At 38.8% G+C, this 22,876-nt stretch overlaps 1 protein-coding gene across 10 annotated transcripts in view; it reads left to right on the forward strand.

Annotated features, from left to right (window-relative positions):
* Akap13 (A-kinase anchoring protein 13) overlaps positions 1-22,876 on the forward strand; it is a 283,132-nt gene that overhangs the window by 177,159 nt on the left and 83,097 nt on the right. For all 10 annotated transcript variants that reach the window (XM_045145632.1, XM_045145633.1, XM_045145636.1 and 7 more), the window contains 2 exons: positions 11,925-12,000; positions 17,182-17,318. In XM_045145632.1, the coding sequence (XP_045001567.1) occupies positions 11,925-12,000; positions 17,182-17,318 (213 nt within the window). The remainder of the gene's footprint in view (positions 1-11,924; positions 12,001-17,181; positions 17,319-22,876) is intronic.

A 22,876-nucleotide genomic window follows, 5' to 3' on the forward strand; every position in this document is an offset into this window, starting at 1 on the left:
GAGAGCTATACATTTCAAAAATACTAAGTACCTATTACATGACAGACATGGTGCTAAGTTCTAGAGGTACCGGTACATCTTTATCCTATTATGGATTAGAGACAGTAACCAAGAAGACCAGTGCAAACTGTTTAACTTAGACAGAAGTAAGTAGAGGGAATAATGGAAACATAAGATAAAATTGTCTTTAGGTAGATGATCTTTCTGTTTTGCTGGCATTTAGAAAGCTGATTTCTAAAAGATGACAAGATGACAGCCATGATGACCAGAAAGCAGCAAATTAACTGTGAGAAGGCTGGAGCCTGGTGGTCTAGCAAAAACAAGCCCTTGACAGCCATGTTAAGTATGCCTGCCTGCTTGGTTTGTTTTGGAAGTATATCATTCTGGTAGTATGAGAGTCAGTTAGGATTTCACTTTTCCAATCTAGGCACTGTCAGATGATTTGGTGGACTGAAGTACAAATAAAGGGAGTGGCTATTGGAACAAAGGCATCAAATGTTTACATTAAAAGTATTTTGTTTATTTATTTGCAAGCAGAATGAGATAATATGAATGAATGAGAATATGGGTGTGCCAGGGCCTTTGGCCACTGCAAATAAACTCCAGATGCATGTGCCACTTTGCGCATCTGGCTTTACTGGGGAATGGAACCTCGCAGGCAAACATCTTAACCACTGAACCATCTCTCCAGCCCTGAATATTTACATTTTTAAATGTTGTCTCCTTTTATATACACAAAAACAGACTGGTCTAGCCAGTAATTTCTGTGTTTCATCCTAGTATGTTATCATGATAGGATGAAACCTCAGCTCAGACTATTTCTACAGCCCATGCTTTTTCTTGGGGTACTAGACTCTTTGAATTGATTGACCCATTCCTTTTATTACATGAGGATGTATGTGAATTTATATGCACACACATGCAAATGTGCAAACAAGCATTCTTTTCTGTCATACCCCCCTAATGTGTTGCATACTCTTAGACATTATGCTGAAGTTCTTTCTAAGTATAGGAATTCTTTTATAGGACATGATAGCACATGAGTTCATTTTGTCACACAGTTTTTAACGGGCTTCCCCACGATTTTGTCTCCTTTCTCCCTCTCATTGTCCTCCAGTTATCTTCACATCATTTTGAATTTCTTTGTCTTCTGTTAGTACTTTTAAATTACTGTTGGATGTTGAATGCATGTGCCTTTTCTCAAGTGATTGTGTACATACTCTTGCACTAGTGTGGAAGTTTTTTTTTTTTTGTACAAGAGTCTGCCATTTTACATGTATTCATCAGTGTTCCTAAGCATGTAGAAGGATTATCTCTTGAGTCACATCAAAATCTTAATAAAGCTTAATTTGTTGGTGGACTGAATTACTATCTTACGATCTTTAAGTTAGGATTCATAAGTCTTGTGTTATATAATTTCTAAGTTTTGTATAAACAGTCATGAAATACGGCAGCAGTCCGAGGTCTAGAGTGTGAGCCTTTCACTTTGTTATTCCACATTTACAGCTCCAGTTGCTGCTGTTGCATTCTAATCCTTGTGAAGTAGCATGGGCACTTGCCCCTTTGTTACATGCCCACACTTTCTTTGGCATGTTCTGTATTCTCTTCTTTAATGTTAGTCACTTCTGTATGGCTTCTTGTAGTATGTATTTGCTTGCTTGCTTGCTTGCTTGAGAATGTGTAGGCTGACCTCAGACTGACTACAGAACTGAGGCAGGACATTAACCCCTGGTCATTCTGCCTCCATCTCCTAAGTGCTGGGATTACAGGTGTATACCGCCATGCCTGGCTTGTGTAGTTTTATAGAAGCTCTTCTCCATCCAGGCTTCCTGAAATATTTTATAGATAATAAAACCTGGCTGGGTAGTTGCTTGGTCCCCTAGCGCGTACATATCCCTCTTCCTCTGGATATTGCATTTTCTTGGTTCCTCTTTCGTGATGCAGAAATGGCTTCTGACTCTTATGATAAATGGTTGGTTACTATGAATAATATGTTAAAAATGGAATGTAAAAGAATTTTAATTGTTGGCAGATGCCTTTTCTTCTATTCTGCCTATTTTCTCAGCATCCTTTAAAAAGCTTGTTGTAACTTCACATGTTGGTGACTGATGGGAACTTTTGTAACCATGCTTTGGGGAAGGAGAGCATTAATAGGGGAGAGCAAATACCTGGAGCTTACTATAAAACTAGCATACCAACGTGGGAGGAAGAGAATAGGGATCAACAATGTATGGCCAGATTTGTTTATCTAAGATTAACCCTTGGTTGACATTGATTTTAGGACCCCTTTTCATTTTACTAATTTAATACTTTGCGTAATTGGAAAATTAGCCACTAATAATAGTAACATTATTAAGGTCACTGAAAATTTATTGAGTGAATATTTTGTAGCTAGTAATTTAGAGTGTTAGCTGAATGAGTAAAAAAGATTTGCTACTGGTCAGGCATAGTGGCACACTCCGGAGTTAGAGCTAAGAGGATCATCATGAGTTTGAGGCTAACCTGGGACTATGTAGTAAATTCCCAGTCAGCCTGGGCTACAGTGAGACTCTACCAACAAAAACAAAAAGATTTCCAAGTGTTTTATATGTGACATGAAAATATTTACAGTGATTGGCACTATTCTCCATTCATAGGACTTCAGCAGGTCACAAGGACTCATTAGCTACAGCTGATAATCTGTCTCTCACTGTAGTGTATTTCCCAGAGAAAGTTGTATCCTTAAAGTTTGCCTACACATTGTAGCCAAACAGAATGCTGTATAGAAGAAGAGGCATGAAGACAGCCGTGTCTAGCTTCTCTGCCACAGTCCAATTCCCCGAAGACTTTGACTCAAGCGTTGGCTTACATGTCCGGATAGTGGGTGTTTGCTTCCTTTCGTTCAGACTTGTAACTTTGGCTGGTTCTCCTTGGACAGTTGCATGGCATTGGCTGGGAAGACTGGGTGTTATCATAATCTGTATTATTAGGATGTTCACATAAATAGTAGCACAGACACTGCCAGAAACAAAAGACATTTCTCTCTCCACTGAAAAGACATACTGCTTTACTTTCAAACTCTTGGGTATGGGTTAGATCTTTTTAAGAGGTCTATGAACTTCTTTATAGGGATGAAAAAAAATTACCCAGATAGATCTGGCATTTTTTCTAAGGGTCCTTTCCTTATCCTAATACACTGCATCTCACCAGGACTTTGGGCGCAGTATGCTGCAGGTGCCCATGAACTCATTTGCATGCCAATTCTAGGGACAGAAGAAACCCAATAAACAGTTTTTTGTAGCCAAAAACTCACTAGTGTCTTTGTGGTGACTTCTCTGTCTGAATGATGCAGATATTTAATATTTAAAATCAGCTTTTGGAAAATGAATGGTGGTAGGAGAGGTTTATTTTTTTTAAAACAAGAAAAAAATCTGTTTTTACCTCTCCAGCTATGTGTTAAATGAAATTTCTAAATCATCTTGAACTAGCCCCTATCACTCCTATCCGGCCAGTTGCCAGTCCTGTATTTTGTTCATAGTTTAATTATTGCATGGGGCAAATAGTCATGGCAGACTTCTCATAATCATCTTTGTTTTTCTTTTAACCTTCATATTATTAGCAATGCCTACATTGATGTTTCTTCCTATTCTGTCTTCTGGTTCTGCTCACCAGTCCACATCTTTTGCAAAGACGTCTCTGAATTGGCCAATGAGTGGTCTAGGAAGAGGAACCACCTTTTTTGTTAGTGTAAACATGTCAGCCTTAGGGATATCTTTTAGAAAAGAGTAACATGAGAACAAGAAATACTGTTAACTTTGATTTCCTCAGCACAAGTTTGGAAGTTTTACCATGCATGTGCTCCAGGCCTGGCATTATATCTGGCCTGTAAGAAGTATTCTGAAAATACGTGAAACAGAGCCCCCCACCATGTGGCCTTTAAGTCGCTTGATGGTATTTGTGGAGTTGTGAATGTATAGAACTGGAACTAGTACATATTTATCTGTCACGAGTGGTCTTAAGCAGGGAGATGATCCCCTACAAGCAGCTTCCATAGTAAGCACAATGTTCTTCACGACGAATATGATATGCCTGGTATCACTGTTATACAGGATGTGGTTGAAAAAGCTGATGCATGTTTTGCATTCTTTCCGCACTTTGTGTGGCAGAGAGCTTGTCTTCTACTTAATGGCATTGACCATGATTGGTAGCATCTGGGTCAGATTACTGGCTTAACTTTGGCTTTGTAGGGTGCCTGGCAACTTTTCTTCAAATAAGCTTGCATATCTCTTAACAGTTATACCCTCATTTGAAAAGTTGTGATAAAAACCAAACACAACATTAATTTACTATTTTAACCATCTTAGGCATGCTATTCAGTAATGTTCAGAGCAGTTAACATTCTTGTGTAACCTTCACCAACAAAGTCTTTAGAAATTTCACTTTCCCATAAGGAAACTTTGTACATGCTAACTAATAAATCCCACTCCTTCTTCCCCCAGTCCCCAGCAATTACCACTCTTTCTGTCTCTAATTTGACTATATGAGTACTATAAGTTCTCATGGGAGTGGAGCCCTGCAGCACTTGTTCATTTGTTCCTGTCTTATCACTTGATATGATACTTTCAAAGTTCATCCAAATTATAGGATGTATTAAAGTTTCTTTCCTTTTTAAGTATTAGTAATATTCTATTGTAACATCATTTAACATATCTTAGTTTTTTTCAGGCAAGGTCTCACTCAAGCCCAGGCTGAGCTGGAACTCACTCTAGCCCAGGCTGGCCATAAATTCACAGTGTTCTTCCTACCTCAGCCTCCCTAGTGCTGGGATTAATGGTGTGCGCCACCATGCCTAACATAATATTTTATCCATTCATCTATCTATCAATAATTTGGGCTGTTTTTATTGTCTAGGTATTATGAATAATGCTTCTATGAACATTGGTATATAAATATCTGCTTGATTTCCTTCCTGTTTTCAATTCTTTGGTGTATATTCCCAGAAGTAGAATTACTGTCTCATAAAATAAATGTGCATTTAGTTGTTCTGTTTTCCACACTGGCTGTACTTATTACACCCCTACTAGCAATGCAGAAGAGTTCCAGTTCCTCTGTGTTCTCTCCAACACTTGATATTTTCTCTTGTTTTTAAAAAAATATTTTATATTTATTTATTTATTTGTCAGAGAGAGAGAGAGATAGAGAGAATGGGCGCGCCAGGGCTTCCAACCACTGCAAACTAACTCCAAAAGCTTGCAAACTCTTGTGCAGATGGCTAACGTGGGTCCTGGGAAATCAAACCTGGATCCTTTGTATTTACAGGCAGATGCCTTAACCGTTAAGCCATTCCCCCACCCCTCATTTTTTGAAATAACAGCATAATGAATATGAAATGGTACCTCACTATGGTTTTGATTTGCACTTCCTTAATGTATACTTTGGGCTGTTTGTTTTAAAAGAAGCCAACAAGTATGAGCTTTCTAAGTTACTCCAATGTGCAGATTTCTACATTTCTTATAGTAGTTTTAGAAGTATAATACTGATCTTGTCATTCTTATGCCTTTAACTTTGCTAGAGAATAAAGCCTGTTCTCATTGTGAACTTACTAATTTTTGCCTTTTTTTTTTTTTAACATGCCTTATAACATCAGATGCAAAGGTCTTTAGTCTGGTTTATACTCATAGGTTCCAGAGCTCCTGATGAAGGTTCCATGGCTTTTCTTAGATTCCCAACAGTCTGTGACTCAATGCTATCATGTCTATCTCTGGAGAGTGTCTTAACTGTTTTCCTCATGCTGCTTTCACATGACTGGAATTTCCTGCCTTAATCTCTCTTTCTCATGAATGTTGCCAAATATTAAGGCCTACCTCATATACTGCCATTTTAGTTGAGCTTGTCTCAAATCCTGAAATTGTTTTATTCATGCTAGAAGCTTTGTTACCTCATTAGATTTCATTTGTGTACCTATTGTCCTCCACAAACTAAGTATTTCTCAACCTTCAGTCCATGGTTTATATGCTTATATTACCAAATCTGATACTCCATAAGCTTGTGAGTTATTTATACATATATCTGTGTTCCTGGGATATAGAGACATCATAACCTATGACATTTTTATATCTTAAAAAGTTTCCTAAACTTGGTTTATGGGTTCTATTATACACTATCATCAACATCATGCCTTATTCATCTTTCTCTGGATTGTTGTATATAGTTTCTTACCTAAAGCAGTGCATGCTGGCTAGCTGTACTGTATTTCCAAGTCCTTTCCTTTCACTGAAGTCCCAAGTTACTTTTTCAAGGTTTTACTTTTAAAACTTTTTTTTTTTAATTTATTTATTTGAGAGCGACAGACACAGAGAGAAAGACAGATAGAGGGAGAGAGAGAGAATGGGCGCGCCAGGGCTTCCAGCCTCTGCAAACGAACTCCAGACGTGTGCGTCCCCTTGTGCATCTGGATAACGTGGGACCTGGGGAACCGAGCCTCGAACCGGGGTCCTTAGGCTTCACAGGCAAGCGCTTAACCGCCAAGCCATCTCTCCAGCCCAAGGTTTTACTTTTAAATGTAAGTACAGCCTCGTTGAAAATAGACAACCAGGTAAAAGTGTATCAGCTTAGGTTTGTTAAAGTGTCTTCTGGTATACTTGAGACAGTGAGCTTCTCAGCCTCTCGTTGCTGATTAACTGTTGATGAATGAAAACACAGGCTGTTAAGTAGGACAAAGTCAAAAACATATAAGCCAAAAAAATGGCCTTGAATTCGAGCAACTTGTTGTTCAAAATATTTGGTAATTTACACTTCTATAAGAAGTTTCATCTCAGTATACAGAAATGGCACTAGCTTCTCACAAGGCTGTAAGAAGGGCACATCTATGTGACAGTACATTCTAAACATTGAAAGACCAAGACTCTGGGCATGACATTTAGGAACTTACAGTAGAGATAGTTTTCTGTACAAGATTGAGGCTGTAAGTATTTCAGCATGGATGGAGTGATTCATCAGACTTCTCAGATCTCAGATTAGCTAGTGACAACTGATGTTTGCTGGGAGAGAGGGAGTGTTGTCCTTCAGTGACTTCGCAACTGGTGCGTTGCCTGTTCTCCAGTAAATAACCCTGAACCCATGGTGATGCAGGTGAACCTAATGTAACTCAATAGATTTAACAAAAAAGAAAAGAAAGCATGAAAGTAGAATGAGCATTAAATAGGAAGAAGTATTTTGGGGTTAGATTGTTATCAAAATGCATTGTATGAAGATGTCAAAAACATTAATTTTAAAAAGACCATGAATCTGAAAATAAGAACAGGTACTTTACAGCATTATTTCTTTGAACCTGCCCACCAGAAACCTCACAGCTGTACCATTAACAACTCTTTTTTTTAAAATATACTTATTTATTTATTTTCCAGGTGGGAGAAAGAGAATGGACATGCAAGGGCCTCTTGCCACTGCAAATGATTCTAGACAAATGTACCACATTGTCATCTGTTTTTATATGATTACTGGGGAATCCACCCCAGGCCATCAGGCTTTGCAAGCAAGCTCTGTAAACACTGAGCAATTTCTCCATCTCTTTAGTTTTTTAAATCAGATTTGCCAGCATGGTGGCTCACGGCTATCCTCCCAGCACTAGGGAGTCTGCGTTAGAGGTGAGCCACAGCTACAGAGCGAGATCAGCCTGGGTTAGACTGAGACTGCCTCATAACATAACATAAGGTTTGACTTCTCTGCAGTGGTTGGCACAGTGACATCCCTCTTCTTTTAGCCCTCTACTTCCTGATCTCCAGTGAAACTAGTGTCTCAGAGCTCTCCACTTTCTAGACTGGTGTTTGTGATCTCTGACGCAAAACCCCTTCTTTCGTGAGTAAGTGAATGAGAAAGAGAGGGAGAGGGAGGGAGGGAGGGAGGAAGAGAGCGAAAGAGGGGGAGAGAGAGAGCGTGAGAGAGAGAGAGAGAGAGAGAGTAAAATCTCCTGACTCTATGTGTCTACATATTATATTTGGGACCTGAGGAGAAAAAGGACATCCTCTTGACCAAATGGTGCTGGGAAAACTGGATATCTATGTGGGGGAGGGAAGGAAAGAAGGAAAGAAAGAAAGAGTGAGAGAGAGAAAGAAGAGAAATAGACTGGATCTTTATCTCACTCTATGCATAAGAATCAACTCAAGATGGATCAAAGACCTTAACTTCAGACTTGAAACACTACAACTGCTTGAGGAAAAGTAGGAAAGACACTTGAACATGTAGGCAATAGTAAGAGTTTTCTGAATAGAACTGCAGTTGCAATGGAAATGAGACCAATAATCAACAAATGGGACCTCATGAAATTAAAAAGCTTTTGTACAGCTAAGGAAACTGTTAATTGAGCCAAGAGACAGTCTACAAAACGGGAGAAAATCTTTGCCATCTGACTGCAGATTAATATCTCAGATACATAAAGAACTCAAAACTAAATGAATAAGAAATCAAGCAACCTAATCAAAAACTGGGCTGTGAAAGCATGGTAGCACATGCCTTTAATTTCAGCACTCAGGAGGCTGAGTTAGGAGGCTCTTCTCACCATGAATTCAAGGCCAGCCTGGGGTTACAGAGTGAGTTCCAGGTCAGCCTGGGCTAGAGCGAGACCCTATCTCAAAAAAAAAAAAAAAAACTGAACAGAGTTTTCTCAGCAGTAAAAAACAGTAATGAGGGCTGGAGAGATGGCTTAGTACTTAAGTGCTTGCTTGTGAAGCGTAAGGACCCCGGTTTGCGGCTCAATTCCCCAGGACCCAGATTAGCCAGATGCACAAGAGGCGCATACATCTGGAGTTTGTTTGCATTGGCTAGGGGCCCTGACATGCCCATTCTCTCTCTTTCTCTTTGTCTTTCTCTGTCTGTCTCTCTCTCTCTCTCTTGCTCTTAAATAAATAAATAAAATACACAAAATAATTAAATGGTAATGACTGATAAAAAGAAAATTGGAGTCTTTTAGAAGTTGATTATTTTATAAATATTTTCTCTTGTCCGTAATTTTCATTTACCTAATAATGACTTTTGAAAAGTAAAAGTTGGGGTTGGAGAGATGGCTTAGAGGTTAAGGTGCTTGCCTGTGAAGCCTAAGGAACCAGGTTCCATTCCCCAGTGCCCACATAAGCCACATGCACAAGTTGGCACATATGTTTGGAATTCATTTGCAGTGGCTAGAGGCCCTGGTGCACCCATTCTCTTCTCTATCAGCCTCTCTAATAAGTAAATGAAATAAAATATTAAGAAAGAGAAACAAAAGTTGAGCTGGAGAGATGGCTGAGTGATTAAAGGTGGTTGCTTACTTATAGAGCCAGATGCACAAAGTGGTGTATGCATCTAGATTTTGTTTGCAGTGGTAGTAGCCCCTGGCATCATGCCCATTCTCATTCTCTCCGCTTTTTTCACTCTTTCCATTCCTCTCCCCCCATCTCAAATAAATAAAAATATTTTGTCAAACAAAAAAATGAAAAGCAAAAGTTTTTACTGTCAATATAGTTGAATCCATCACTTGTTAAATTTAATTGTGTGTGTGCACATGCACATGCTACAGTGTCGGTATCAGAGGACAACTTCAAGGTGCCTATTCTCTACTTTCTTTGAGACAGGGTCTAATTAATTGCTGCTGCAAATGAACATCAGTCTAGCTCCTCAGAACATCAAAATCTAGCCACCTGGATGCTGTTGGCTCTGCCTCACCCTTTTGTGAATGCATTTGCCACTTTGCTTACTGTTTCACACGGATGGTAAAATGATTGAATCCAGGCCAGCAGGCTTTAGAGCACGTGCCTTTAACCACTAAGCCATCTCACCAGCCCCCAGATTTGTCACTTTTTCTTATTTAGATGTATAATCAATTTTGAGGGATTATTTTGTTGTTGTTGTTGTTGAGGCAGGGTTTCATTCTATTCCCACCTGACTTGGAACTGCCCCTATAGCCCAGGCCGTCATCAGTTCACAGTGATCCTCCTAGATTAGCCTTCTGAGTGCTGGAATTAAAGGTGTGAGCCACCAGGCCTTGCTCTGAGTTCGCTTTTATAGTTGCTGTAAGGTTTGGAATTTTTGGAGAATTTCATTTGTCCACATAGGGATTTCTTGATCTTACTGTAAATAATGCTGCTTTCACTTTCAGTTTTAGATTCTGATTGTCTATTCTGCCGTCATGTACAAGTAGTGTGACTGGGGGTGGGGAAGAGTACTGGTGTTCAGTCTGTAGCCTTGAAAATTCACTCACCGCACTAGCATTTTTTGTTACTTACTTAGGATTTATTTCATAGACAGACATGCCATCTGTGAATACTGTTGCTTCTTCCTTTCAGCTGTAAGCATTTTCTTTTTCTGAGTTAAGTCACTGTATAAATATCCAGCGTAATATTGAGTGGAAATGATAAGAGTAGCCATCTGTAATCTCATTCCTGATAAGAGATCAAAGCATTTAGTCTTATCATTAGGTATAATGCTAACTATAGAGTTTTTTAATAGATTCTTCTAAGTTGACCTAGTTATTCACTTATTCCTAGTATTCTGGGCATTTTATCTCAGATGTCAATCTTTATCAAATTGTCTTGATATTTTTATAATCTTTTAGTTTGTGAGTTTGTTAGTCCGAACTGACTTTTCTTTTAGTGGATGGAAAGTTTTTATTTTGGCTTGTGGTCTTGAGAGGAAGCTACATAGGTGGTAGAGGTAAACAGCAAGGGCAGAAACTGAACATCACCTCCTTTCACAGCAGGTAAAAAATAGCAGCAGAACAGAGAGCCAAACTCTAGGAAGGAGGAGCTGGCTATGATACCTCTAATCATGCCCCTAGCAACACATCTCCTCCTTTAATGACTGAGTGTAGAATGTTAATCTGTAATGCTAATGTTAATAATTGTATTATTTTCAAGTTAATAAAACCAGGTGGTTGTCGTGCTAAAGTAGTTGGGAATTATTTAAGGCTAACCTTAAAAAAATGTATTTGAGGGAAAGGAGAACCGTTGAATTTTTCAATCACTCAGGCTTACATCCCAGTGCTGTTTCTGCTATCTATTACACCTCTGAGTCTGTGTCGTCTTCAGTTCACTAGAAATTGTATAAACGTCTTGTAGCTGTCGTGATCATTTGATGTGATAAGAAATAGGAGATTCTTAACATAGTACCTTGTATATAGTTATTCTTAAATACAGATCTTATTTAAATATTTTGTGTGGTTTTTAAATTCAAGAGAGAGGGGGAGAGAGAGAATACCCCAGAGCCTTTTGCCACCAAAACTGAGCTCCAAACCTATGACTACTTTGTACTTTGTGTGGCTTTATGTGGGTAGTAGGGAACTGAACCCAGGCTGGCAGGCTTTATAGGAAAGCACTTTTAACCACTGAGCCATGTATCTCCCAGCCCCTGTTTTAAAAGTTACAAACTAGGATTCCAAAACACCTATTTTAGTATTTTTCATTTGTTAACTTACGTCACTCTTGGCCTGTGTTGTGGCTTTCAAGAAAGGGCTGGAGGCCAGGTATGGTGGCACATGCCTTTAATCCCAGAACTCAGAAAGCAGAGATAGGAGGTTTGCCATGAGTTTGAGCCCAGCCTGAGACTACATAGTGAATTCCAGGTCACCCTGGGCTAGAGTGAGACCCAATTTTAAAATAACGGGGGGGGGGGTTAGGGTTGGAGAGATTGCTCAACAGTTAAGGCACGTCCCTGCAAAGCCTAAAGACCTAGGTTACAATTCGCCAGTACACACATAAACCCAGATACACAAAGGTTGTGCATGCGTCTGGAGTTCTTTTGTAGTGGCTGGAGGCCCTGGCACACTCATTGTCCCTGTCTGTCTCTTTTCTCTCCCTCTCTCTCTGCTTGAAAATAAATTTTAAAAAAATTAAAATAATGCATAGATGTTCTGGAGCTATAAAATTAATCCCACATTCCTTCACTGTGCGAAACAAACTGTTTTTCTTTTCCAGATTAATCGAGAAAGTTGGTGTGCCATAGAGCCGTGCCCTGATGCGTCATCTCTTTTGCCTTCCAAGAAGAGCTCAGGTAGGCAGAGATGTTCCAGTTTTCCATTTGCTTGAATAACTGAGCACAAAATGTCCACAGTCCCCCTCTAATAGGAGATCATTCAGTTTTAAGATAAGCCATTCCTGAATGTGTTGCCCAGTAAATCAGAGGATGGAATGCATATGATTTAAGTTTACAAGCATATGGCTTCACAAAATACAAGCACAAGTAGTTTCTTTTGTATTAGAATCATTAGAAATTCTTAGTAGTAGACTTCATACGTGGCTTTATGATTTGTTAAGGTATCTGGTTCTGTGTATTTACATATTAAATGTAGTTATTCGGCAGGACCAAACCTATGGTTCTTAAGTGGAATCATCTGGGCAATATGCACAGTATCTTCAGTATACACAATATCTTGTTCCTGATCTTGTTCTGATTCACTCAGGCCAGGTTGTCTTGTCACAAGGCCATTCATCAGAATCTTTAAAAGCTCCTTTATTTATTCTACTGGGTAGCCAAAATTGAGAACACTTTGGAAGAATTTTTAGGAATTGGTTCTTTCCTTAAATACTCATGAGATATTTGTAACAACAGATTTAACCTTGGCTTGTTAATGGCGAAGCACATTACTTAGTAGTTAAGGAGCCCTTACTTAAACCTAGATTCAGCCACCAACTATGTGGTGATAGAAACATTCTCAAACATCTGTTATTCATTGTCTCCCATGTATAAGTATGACAAGGCTGCCTCATTTCAGAGAGTATTGTACAGATGGAACAGGGAGTAACTATGTCTGTGCATGGCTTTTAAAGCTGCTGGGAAATAGCAGTTTACATTTTGGGTTTTCACATCTCCTCCCAACAAAGCCTGTGTTACCCTTTCCAGAGTTTACTGATCTGCTGTTAAAATTTTACTGAGTTCTTATCATTTGAATGTCTTCTTAGAGACAGTATACCTGTATAGATGCTCTGAAGTAGTATTGGGTTGAAAAGCAAACTGTTCAAGAGAGCAAACTGTTCTTGATATCCTGAGATTTGCTAGTGATTCTCAAGTCTGACTTAGTTACAGGAAATATTGAAAACATATTCAGAAGGTTTGGTCAAACTTTTGAGAGAATTGTTAAAGGGTATCATGTTAGCAATGTTTTAAGTTCTCCACATTCTGAAGTAAGTAAACTAAATAAAAGCATTCTACTGCCTATGTTTTGGTTCTTTTAACTGGCAGTTTTTCTAAAGTGTAAAGGTCTAATAAAGTCTTGAAATTTAAGTAGTCATAGGACAGAAGTATATTCAGGCATTATAGCTTAATTTATTCCTTTAAAGAACTGATCGTGAGTTGCAGAATCTTCCCAGGAACATTCCTGAATTGTTTAAAAGAGCCCTATCATTTTTATTTCCAGAATAAACAGTTAGGTCTTTATAGGGTGATCATTTTCAGGCCTGTTCTTGACCAAATCTAAGATATGGGTTATGCTTCTGAATTTCAGACCTGAGATTGTGATTTTGCTTCGAAACATAGTTTTTTGAGAATCCTAAATCATGCCTACTTTTTTAAAAACTTTGTTAATACTTTCTCATAATACCAATAAAAGTACTTCATATAGAACATTAACTTTTCTTATTTAAGTATTTATTTATTAGGGAGAGAACAGAAATGCCAGGGTCTCCAACCACTGCAAATGAATACCAGACACATGCACCACTTTGTGCATATGGCTTTATGTGGATACTGGAGAATTGAACCTGGGTCATTAGGCTTTGTAAGCAAGTGCCTTTAACTGAGCCATCTCTTCAGCTCCATACACTTCAGTGTTGGATAAATATAAGATAGAATTGCAGTTGTCAGGATTTGGCAAAGCTCAGTGGATGTTACTGATTTGTTTTCCTATCCTTTCCAAATAGAATTTGTTTGCATATTCAGACATGTCTCATTTAAACTCCAGGATACATTCTGAGAAAACTGTCTAACATCAGGCAATTTCAGTATTGTATGAACGTCAGTCTTCTGCACACCTAGGCTGTATGGTGTACATTGTAGTAATATGCAGCTTGTCATTGTGTTATGGAAATGGAGGCCTATAAAGGTTGAATTACTTCTTGCCCGGAGTATTGTAATAAGCCAGGCCTGAATTAAAGTCCTGCCTGAATTTAAGCCAGATTCATCTAATTCAAAGCCAGCACTCTTTGTCCCTGTTGACACTTGATATGCTGCTCTACTGGACTCATTGGGGAGGTGATGTGTAGGAAGAAAGGAAAGATAACACTTTTGAAAATTATCAACACATGTGACACAGGGTGTGTGTTAGCTTTGTTAGCAGGGACCCTCCAGTAGAGGTCAACAGTCAGTTTTATCTCACATATGTGAAAATCCTCTTGGGCCGGGGAGATGGGTCAGTGGTTAAGGATGCTTGAATCTTGCAAAGCCTGTGTGCCTGGTTTCACTTCCCTGGAACCCATGTAAAGCTAGATGCACCAGGGTGCATGCCTCTGGAGTTCGTTGCAATGGCAAGAGGCCTAGGCCCTTTTGTGTGCTCTCTCTCTCAGATAAAGGTGTATTGTGGTCACCGCCCCCCCCCCCCCCCCCATCACAGACTTAGTTTGTGTCTTGTACTGGCTTGGCTTTATTTTCTGAATGAGCCACTCCAACTTAGGCTGAGTCTGGATTTTCCTGTGAACTTTCCATTAGAGCATATTGAGTGGGTTGGTTTTCCAGTTTGGAATTTGGACATGGTCTTTTGTGTGGTTGCTGTGACAGCCCTTTCTTTTCTTGGCCCGCCCTTTTGTTTTACCCTCATCCACAGTATGCAATTTTGTTTTTTAAAATTTTTCCAAATGGGAAAAGGAGCAGGAGTAGAAAGGTCAGGGCTCCAGAATACTTATGATTTCTAGCCTCTTAAAGACAGTACTGTTACCAATGGACTAACGTTCTAAGTGTCAATTAAGCTTATTACCTTAATGGAATGATTTATAGATTCATTCACAGTTTTTGCCTCACTTTGCTCTATTATCAGTTATATCATTCTATGGTGAATTTATCTCCAGCTTACTTGTTCATGGCACATTGTGTTATTTGCCTTGTAAGATGAGGACTTGAATTCACATCCTCAGTATCCATGTAAAATGTTGAACAATCTGATGTGTCCCTGTAATCTTAGCACCGGGGAGATGGAGACAGAACTATCTTGCTAGGTTACTCTAATCATTTAGCTCTAAGTTCAGCCAGATACCCTGTCTTGGAGAATAAGGTAGACAGTGATTGAGTAAGATAACCAGTGTTGACCTCTGGCCTCTCTCTATACACAAGCACACACACACAAAAAATAATATATTCATTTCTACCACAAGAGTGTCTGTATTCCACTATGTAAGTACACAATGAATGTTTTTATTTGGATACTCTCTAGGGCCTAGCCTGACAAGCAATTCAGTGCCACCTTTCTCAAAGCTACCTGGCTGATCCAGGATAAACAACTTATTATTAACTACAAATTATTGATTCAGGTAAAAACATAGACTCAGACTGTCTTACTCCATAGTTTTATTTCAAACATAAAATCAAAGGAGACTCTGAAGTTACTCTGAAGGTGTAGTCCAGTCTACACCTTCACCCTTTGCGTTTTCTATGGTATTTTGTGTTTTTTTCTTTAGTATTTTGAAGTCATCCAGTCTCTGCTCCAGCCCTTCTGGTGAGGTGACACCAACTACTTTATGATACTGCCTAAGGCCCTGAGAAGAGCAAAGCTCTGCTGCTTACATTGGTCCTCTTTATTCTACAAAGCCACTCTGAATCTGACCTTTGCACATTCTCTTCATGTTCCCCCACACATTAAATTACATGGTTTTACTTAATTCATTACTTTTGTTTGTTTGTCAGAATTCTAATGTAAATATTACTTAATAACACAAATAATTTGGTATGTACAGCACATAACAAGACCATCCCCATTTTGTTTTGCAGTACTCTTGCGACTAGACCCATTTTACAGGGCTTGTTTGTCTTGTCAGTATCTTGTTTTGCCAACCCCTTGAATTTGCTTTCAACCAAGAAAAAAACCTGAAGATAGAATTCTTATGAACTACTATGTAGCCAGTTTTCTACCCTGTCCCTCATTATTTAGAATCACCTGTAGCTCTGAGACAGTGTCCACATATTCATTCATATAGCACAAATACTTGCTAGAAGAAAATGTATTCTTCATCTTCAGAACTTCTTGACTCTGAGTTTTAGTTCTACTGCCTATAAACCTCTTAAGTCCCCTTGTTACCAGGCTTCATGTCCTATTTGTTTATAAAATTAGAAGGGAAAATAGGTTAAATACCTTGCTAATTTCAAGATATTAAGACTTGAGGGTTTCTTCTCCTGTCAGTAGAGTTCTCTTCGTAGCTACTACTGAGTTGAAAACATTTCAGGTGAGGTATATTTCTAAATTTAATAAACTGACATGTTTATTAGATAACACCCCCTTTGCCTTTATATCACAGTATTCTACTTAGTTGGGTGTGGTGGTGCAAACGTTTAATCCCAGCACTCAGGAGACAGAGGTGAGTGGATTACTGTGAGTTTGAGGCCACCCTGAGACTTGAGACCCTACCTCAAAAAACAAACAAAACAAACTGTGTGTGTGTTTTTTTCTAGTTATTAAAAGAGAGAGGAAGAATGAGTGTGGGCATGCCAGGGCCTCCTGAAACAAACTCTAGACACATGCCACTTTGTGCATCTGGCTGTATGTGGATTCTGAGGAATCAAACTTGGGCTGTGAGGGTTTGCAAGCAAGCGCCTTTAGCTGCTGAGCCATCTCCCCAGCCCCCTATACCACTATATTGTAAAGGTAATATGTTTCCACAAAGAATTTTTGCCTCAGATTTGAAATTGTCTACTATCCTGCCACGTAACTTGATAGTACTAAACTTTGGATTGTGATGACAAAAGAAAAACAATCTCTTCATTTCTAGAAGGAAAACATTTCCATTTAACAGTTCTAAATCATCCTTTGCTCTTTCTTACATGAACATGGTAACTCTTGTGATTCCCATTGGAACTTTGTCAGCACAATATAACTGAAATCTCCTAATTTGTCTGTTTTCTTTCTAGCTATATAATATCTAAAAAGAAAGGAAGGGGTGAACAATAGAGAGAAAAAGACTGGCTTCAGGTATGAAAAAGAAACTGATTTTTTAAAATTAAGTATTGGTGAAAAAAAAAATTTTTTTTTTCCAGAATGTGAGAACATCTTGGATGTTGGGTTGGGTTCAGACTGTGCCTCAAAACAAGGTGTGCTTCAGAGAGAATCTGGGAGTGATTCTGACCTCTTCCATTCACCCGGTGATGAGATGGACAGCATCATCCTCTCAAAGGTATTAGGCGAACCATCTGTTCATTTCTAGCTATCAACTGATCCCAGCTGGCCTGCCTTACTCATTTTTACCGTTTCTTCCTCTTGTGCTCATTGTCTCCACAAGGCATATCATTTCCCTTAATATATGACTCCTGTTAATAACTTGTGATCCACCTAGCCCTACAGACTTCGCTCAGAGATGTGTATAAGCACATACTCCCATTGGAAGAAGGAAACTTCAGAATCCCAGAGCTTAGAAAAAGAAGCATTTGCCAAATTTGTTTTTTGCAAAATCATGGCTGGTTACATGAAGGTTTAAAAGCTTCATAGTAACAAACCATTGAGATCTACAGTCATGGGAGTTCCTTTAGAATGAAGTCAGATGACGGTGAATACCCTTCAGTGGGCAGGAAGGGACCGCAGCTCAGACTATATGATGTCATGTGTATAAACTAACCATAGAGTCATTTCTGATTAATGTGTTGAGACCTGAATCTCACTGTTGATCCTGGTGATATCACCTTTTTCATTCAGCCTGCTTAATTGCAACTTTCAAGATCTCCCTAGTGGAAAGTCCAATCAGATGCACAGCTCATGCTTGCATATAATTTGAGGCTAGAGAGTGGGGGAAGGACACCTTATGTTTCCTTTGCTTGTGCTTGTTTCACTCTACAGCAGGCTCTGTTTTGTCCCCTAAGAACAGAGGTCTTTCCCACTGCAGAGAGGGCATTCACACTGTATTCAAATGCCACAAATGGTTTTCCCAATAGTAAGGACTAGCAGGAAGATTTAGGGTGCAACCAAGACTTCTGCCTTGTTACTTGCTGGCTGGGCCTGGTGGTGCATGCCTGTAATTCAGACACTCAGTAGGCTAAGTTAGGAGGATCTTCAGTTTGAAGCCATAGCAAAACTCCATCTGTAAGAGAGGGAAAAAAAATGGAGGAGGGGAGGTCTGCCTTTGTTTGAAGTTGTTTAGGAAGTGGAAAAATACCTTTCTGGTTTGTTTTTGGTTTATTGTTATTTACGCCTTTTTTCTTTCAAGCAGGGTCTCACTCTAGTCCAGGCTGACCTGGAATGCACTCGTAGCCCTAGGCTAGACTTGAACTCACAGAAATCTCCTACCTCAGCCTCCCTTGTTGAGTGCTGACATTAAAGGTGTCTACCACCATTTAAAGCTAAGAACTTGTGTTTTTTTTTCTTCAAAATTTTTATTTACTTGTTTGTTTATGAGAGGGGGGAGGGAGAAAGAGTATGAGCTCCAGGGCCTCATGCCACTGTAAAGGATACACGTGCCACTTTGTGCATCTGTCTTTACATGGGTACTGGGAAATCAAATCCAGGCCATCGGGTTTTGCAAGCAAGCACCTTTAACTCCTGAGCCATCTCCAGCCTGATGATTTTTTCTTAATGGAATTTAAACAGTAATTCTTTTTAAGTTGAAACATGGATCCCCCCCCCAATAAGTTTTCATGAAAATACATCTTGCACTTTCGTGTCTAGAGAAAGGCAGAGCTTCATATTTATTCTTACAAGTATTTGCTTGTTTCCTAAGATCATCCTCTTTCTAAAATCAGCAACCTAATATTTATCTTTTGTTTTCAAAATGAGAAGAAATCTTGGAGTTCTTGTAACTAGCTAAGAGAAAAAGTGTGTGTGAAATATACATAATGCAAGCCATTCTGATTAGGTACCTAAGATTCAAAGATAAAATGTTGCACACAAATAAATGAAGAGATTTTGTTATGAGTTAGAATGTGAGCTATTGTTTTCAAAGACACAGCAGACTGCCTTATATATAATATAGATAATAAAAATTTGGTGGATGAATGAAAGTGAAAACTATTTTAGCAATATTAAATGTACACGATTCTTTTAAGTGTCATAATAAGATACGAGGTTCATAGCAGTTTTTATATTTCTTGTATCTAGTTTTATGTAATGTTTATCTCTCTAAATAGATGAATGGATAAATAGTACTACTGATTAAGAAAGCCAAACAGATATTTCTCAACATTTTATTATAAAAACATAGGATCTGCTGGGTGTGATAGTGCATGCCTTTAATTCCAGCACTCAGGAGGCAGAGGTAAAAGGATCTCTGTGAGTTTGAGGCTACCCTGAGACTACATAGTGAATTCCAGGTTAGCCTGAACCAGAGTGAGACCCTACCTCAAAAAACAAAACAAAACAAACAAACAAAAATAGAATCATATAGAAACAATGACAAATTTTGCTGCAAGTATCCATATACTTACCTCCCAGATTCTTCCTTTTATTGCATTGCTTTATTGCGTAACTATGATTCTGTATATTGAAGGTCTACCTAAGTTTGATGATGCATTTAAAAATAGGTCTCATATATTTCACTGTCATTACTTAGAATTCATTTATTTGTCTTTAGTTGAGGGTTTTGGAAAGTTTCTTTGTGCCCCTTCTCAATCTTCTTTCAACTCCTCCAGCAGAAACAAAAAAAAAATTCCTTTTTAATCAATTTTCTTTCATTCAGAAATTCATGTAGGCCTGGAGAGATAGCTCAGCAGTTAAGGCACTTGCTTGCAAAGCCAAATGACTTGGGTTCAATTTCCCCAGTAACCATGTAAAGCTAGGTGCACAAAATGGTGCATGCATCTGTAGTTCGTTTGCAGTTGCTAGAGACCCTGGCACACCCATATTCATTCATTTTCTCTCTCTCATCTCTCTCTCTCTCTCTGTTTGCAAATAAATAACATATTAAAAATAAGATTCATGTTAATGAAATTTAAAGGATGTAAAGTACTAGGAAGAGGAATTGTTGGATCAAATGGTCAATATGGATTTAGTCTTAAAAGAAGCAGAGGGCTGTGGCTGGAGGCATGGTTCAGTGGTTAAGCACTTGCCTGTGAAGCCTAAGGACCCTGGTTCAAGGCTCAGTTCTCCAGGACCCATGTAAAGCCAGGTACACAGGCTGGCACATGTTTCTGGAGTTCGTTTGCAGTGGCTAGAGGCCTGACATGCCCATTCTCTCTGTATCTCTCTCTCTCTCTCTCTCTCTCTCTCTCTCTCTCTCTCTCTCTCTCTATTTACAAATAAATAAATATTTTTTCCAAAAGGAAGAAACAGAGGGCTGAAGAGATGGCTTAGCAGTTAAGGTGCTTGCCTGAGAAGGAAGCCTGCAGACCCAAGTTCAATTTCCTAGTACCCATATAAGCCAGATGTACAAGGTAGTACATGTAGCTAGAGTTTGCAATGCCATTCTTTCTCTCTCCCTCCCCTTCCCTCCCTTCCTCTCTGTCCACCCCTCTCAAATAAGAAAGTAAATATATAAAATATTAAAGAAAAGAAATAGAGTTCAACATACTCCACATCCTTAGCAACATACTAAATAGTTGTTTTACATTTCTGGTATCCATGTAGTGTTTATTTCATTATGGTTTTGATTTGTGTGTCCATTGGCAACTCATTCACCTTCTTTTATGGAGAATCTATTCATACCTTTGCCCATTAAAAAATAGCAAAGTTGTTGTTACTAAGAAGTGATGTTCCCTATATACCCTGGCTCTTATATTGTAATTTCTAATTTGATGAAATATAATAGAAATGTCTTGTGCTGGTTTTGCTTTGTCTGCTGACAGTTGATGTTATGCTTTTAAAGTTTTGTACCTTTTAAAAATACTGTGTTTCTTTATTTATTTGAGGGGGTAAGAGGTAGACAGAGAGAGATAGAGAAAGGGAAAGAATGGGCACGCTAGGGCCTCCAGCCACTGAAAACCAACTCCAGATGCATGTGCCACCCTGTGCATCTATGAGCACTGGAGAATTCAAACCTTGGTCCCTGTGCTTCACAGGCAAGTGCTTTAACTGCTAAACCATCTTTCTAGCCCCTAAAGGGTTTGTAGTTTTATATTTTACTTTTAGGATTCAGATCCTTCTCAGTCTTATTTACTAGAACATTGATAGTAGTGTTGTGGTTTATATGGTAGAATTTGAGCCTAGCTGTATGTAGCATCACCTGAAGAGTTGTGCGAGCTGGGGAAGAATCTGACCCTTGTTCCCGCCACCCCACTAGCAAAATGGTGGCTCATTCTTCTAATCCCCATGCTTGAAAGGTTGAGATAGAAGTTGGGGGCCAGCCTAAGCTATCAAGTGAGTTCCATCTCAGCCTGACTAGAGTAAGACCCTGCCTCAAAAAAAATTTAAGGAGATAGTACTTAATAACCCAACTATTAGAAGAGAATTTTCCTTTACAAAGAATTTGAGATTCATTAAAACCCAAAATTTTGTCTACTGCCATCATCCATGATTATAATGCCTTTCCACCAGCCTTATATTAATTTTTAACCTCTTTAATCCAAAACTCCACTTAATAGTCATTCTTGCCAGCATTCAGGAGGCTGAGGCAGGAGGATCCTGAGGTCAAAACTGCCCTTGGGCTACAACCGGAGACCCTGTTTTTGAAATCATTTTTGGGATTAGATAGACATAATAAAAGCTTAATCTGTCATTGGGGTCAACATACCTATCTGTAAAAAGACCACGCTTATTTTGGGGTTTGATTTCTTGTTTGGCCACTAACAGTTTTTTGTCCTGCAGTGGTAAAAAAAAGACATGGTAAAATTTGGAAACTTTTGAGGACGTGTAAAAATTTGGGAAATGTAATTTAGAGCCTTCTTTGCAATCAGTGTAAAATTAAAGAAAACTACTGGCCTTATGTAATAACTACATTCAGTCTTAATTTTGAATTTTGATCTGTTTATCATTAAGAAATGGCCACTAACTCATATGAATTGAATCATTTAATAAAAATACTTGAATATAATAAGGGAGGGTGGTGGACGGGGGTGTATGATCATGGTATATTGTCTATATTTTTTAAAGAATTATTTTTAAACCACCACACATTTCTTCAAACATGTCTGGGATGCAGGGGAGGGGAGGGGAAGGAAAAGTTCAAGGGCCAAAGAAGGGAAGGGAAAGTGGCCAGGGAGAGGGGGCATACACCACACGGTCTGGGAGCCCATGTGGAAGAACAAATGTGGCCCTGAAAGAAATGTGAAAAGGGATTTGGAGGGGAAAGAGAAGAAAGCACAGAGAGTTCCTGCCATGTGGAGGGTGGGAGGTGGGGAGCCCGTGCGGTAGTAGAGGTCAGGGAAAACTTACCAGGACTGGAAGTTGAAAGAGACCAGTTGTCTATATTTATGGAAGTTGTCAATAAAAAGTTAAATACTTGGCGATTAGACTAGTATACTCTAAAAACTCATTCTTCAGAAATGCAAGATTGAAGATATCAAATGGTTATGAGGAAGACTCCTTGGTCATTTCTCAGTAAGATAATAATAGAAAGTACACATCAGGAAATATTCTAGCACTCACCAAGGAAAGAGATTGTGTTGAGGATACAATGTAGTCAGATGTCCTTTTAAAAATCTGTATAAACAAATCAGCAAAGATTTTCTCACTTTGTTCTAATCTATAAAAGTATAGATGCTTACTTTAACAGTTTCAGATTGGCAGAGTGCTATCTTGTTTATTGTATATTTTATTTGGTGTTTCATCAAGAAATGGCCTTGTCAAACTAGGTACAACGTGAAGAATCTCCTG

This window comes from Jaculus jaculus, chromosome 3 (genome assembly GCF_020740685.1).
Source record: "Jaculus jaculus isolate mJacJac1 chromosome 3, mJacJac1.mat.Y.cur, whole genome shotgun sequence".
Taxonomy (NCBI): domain Eukaryota; kingdom Metazoa; phylum Chordata; class Mammalia; order Rodentia; family Dipodidae; genus Jaculus; species Jaculus jaculus.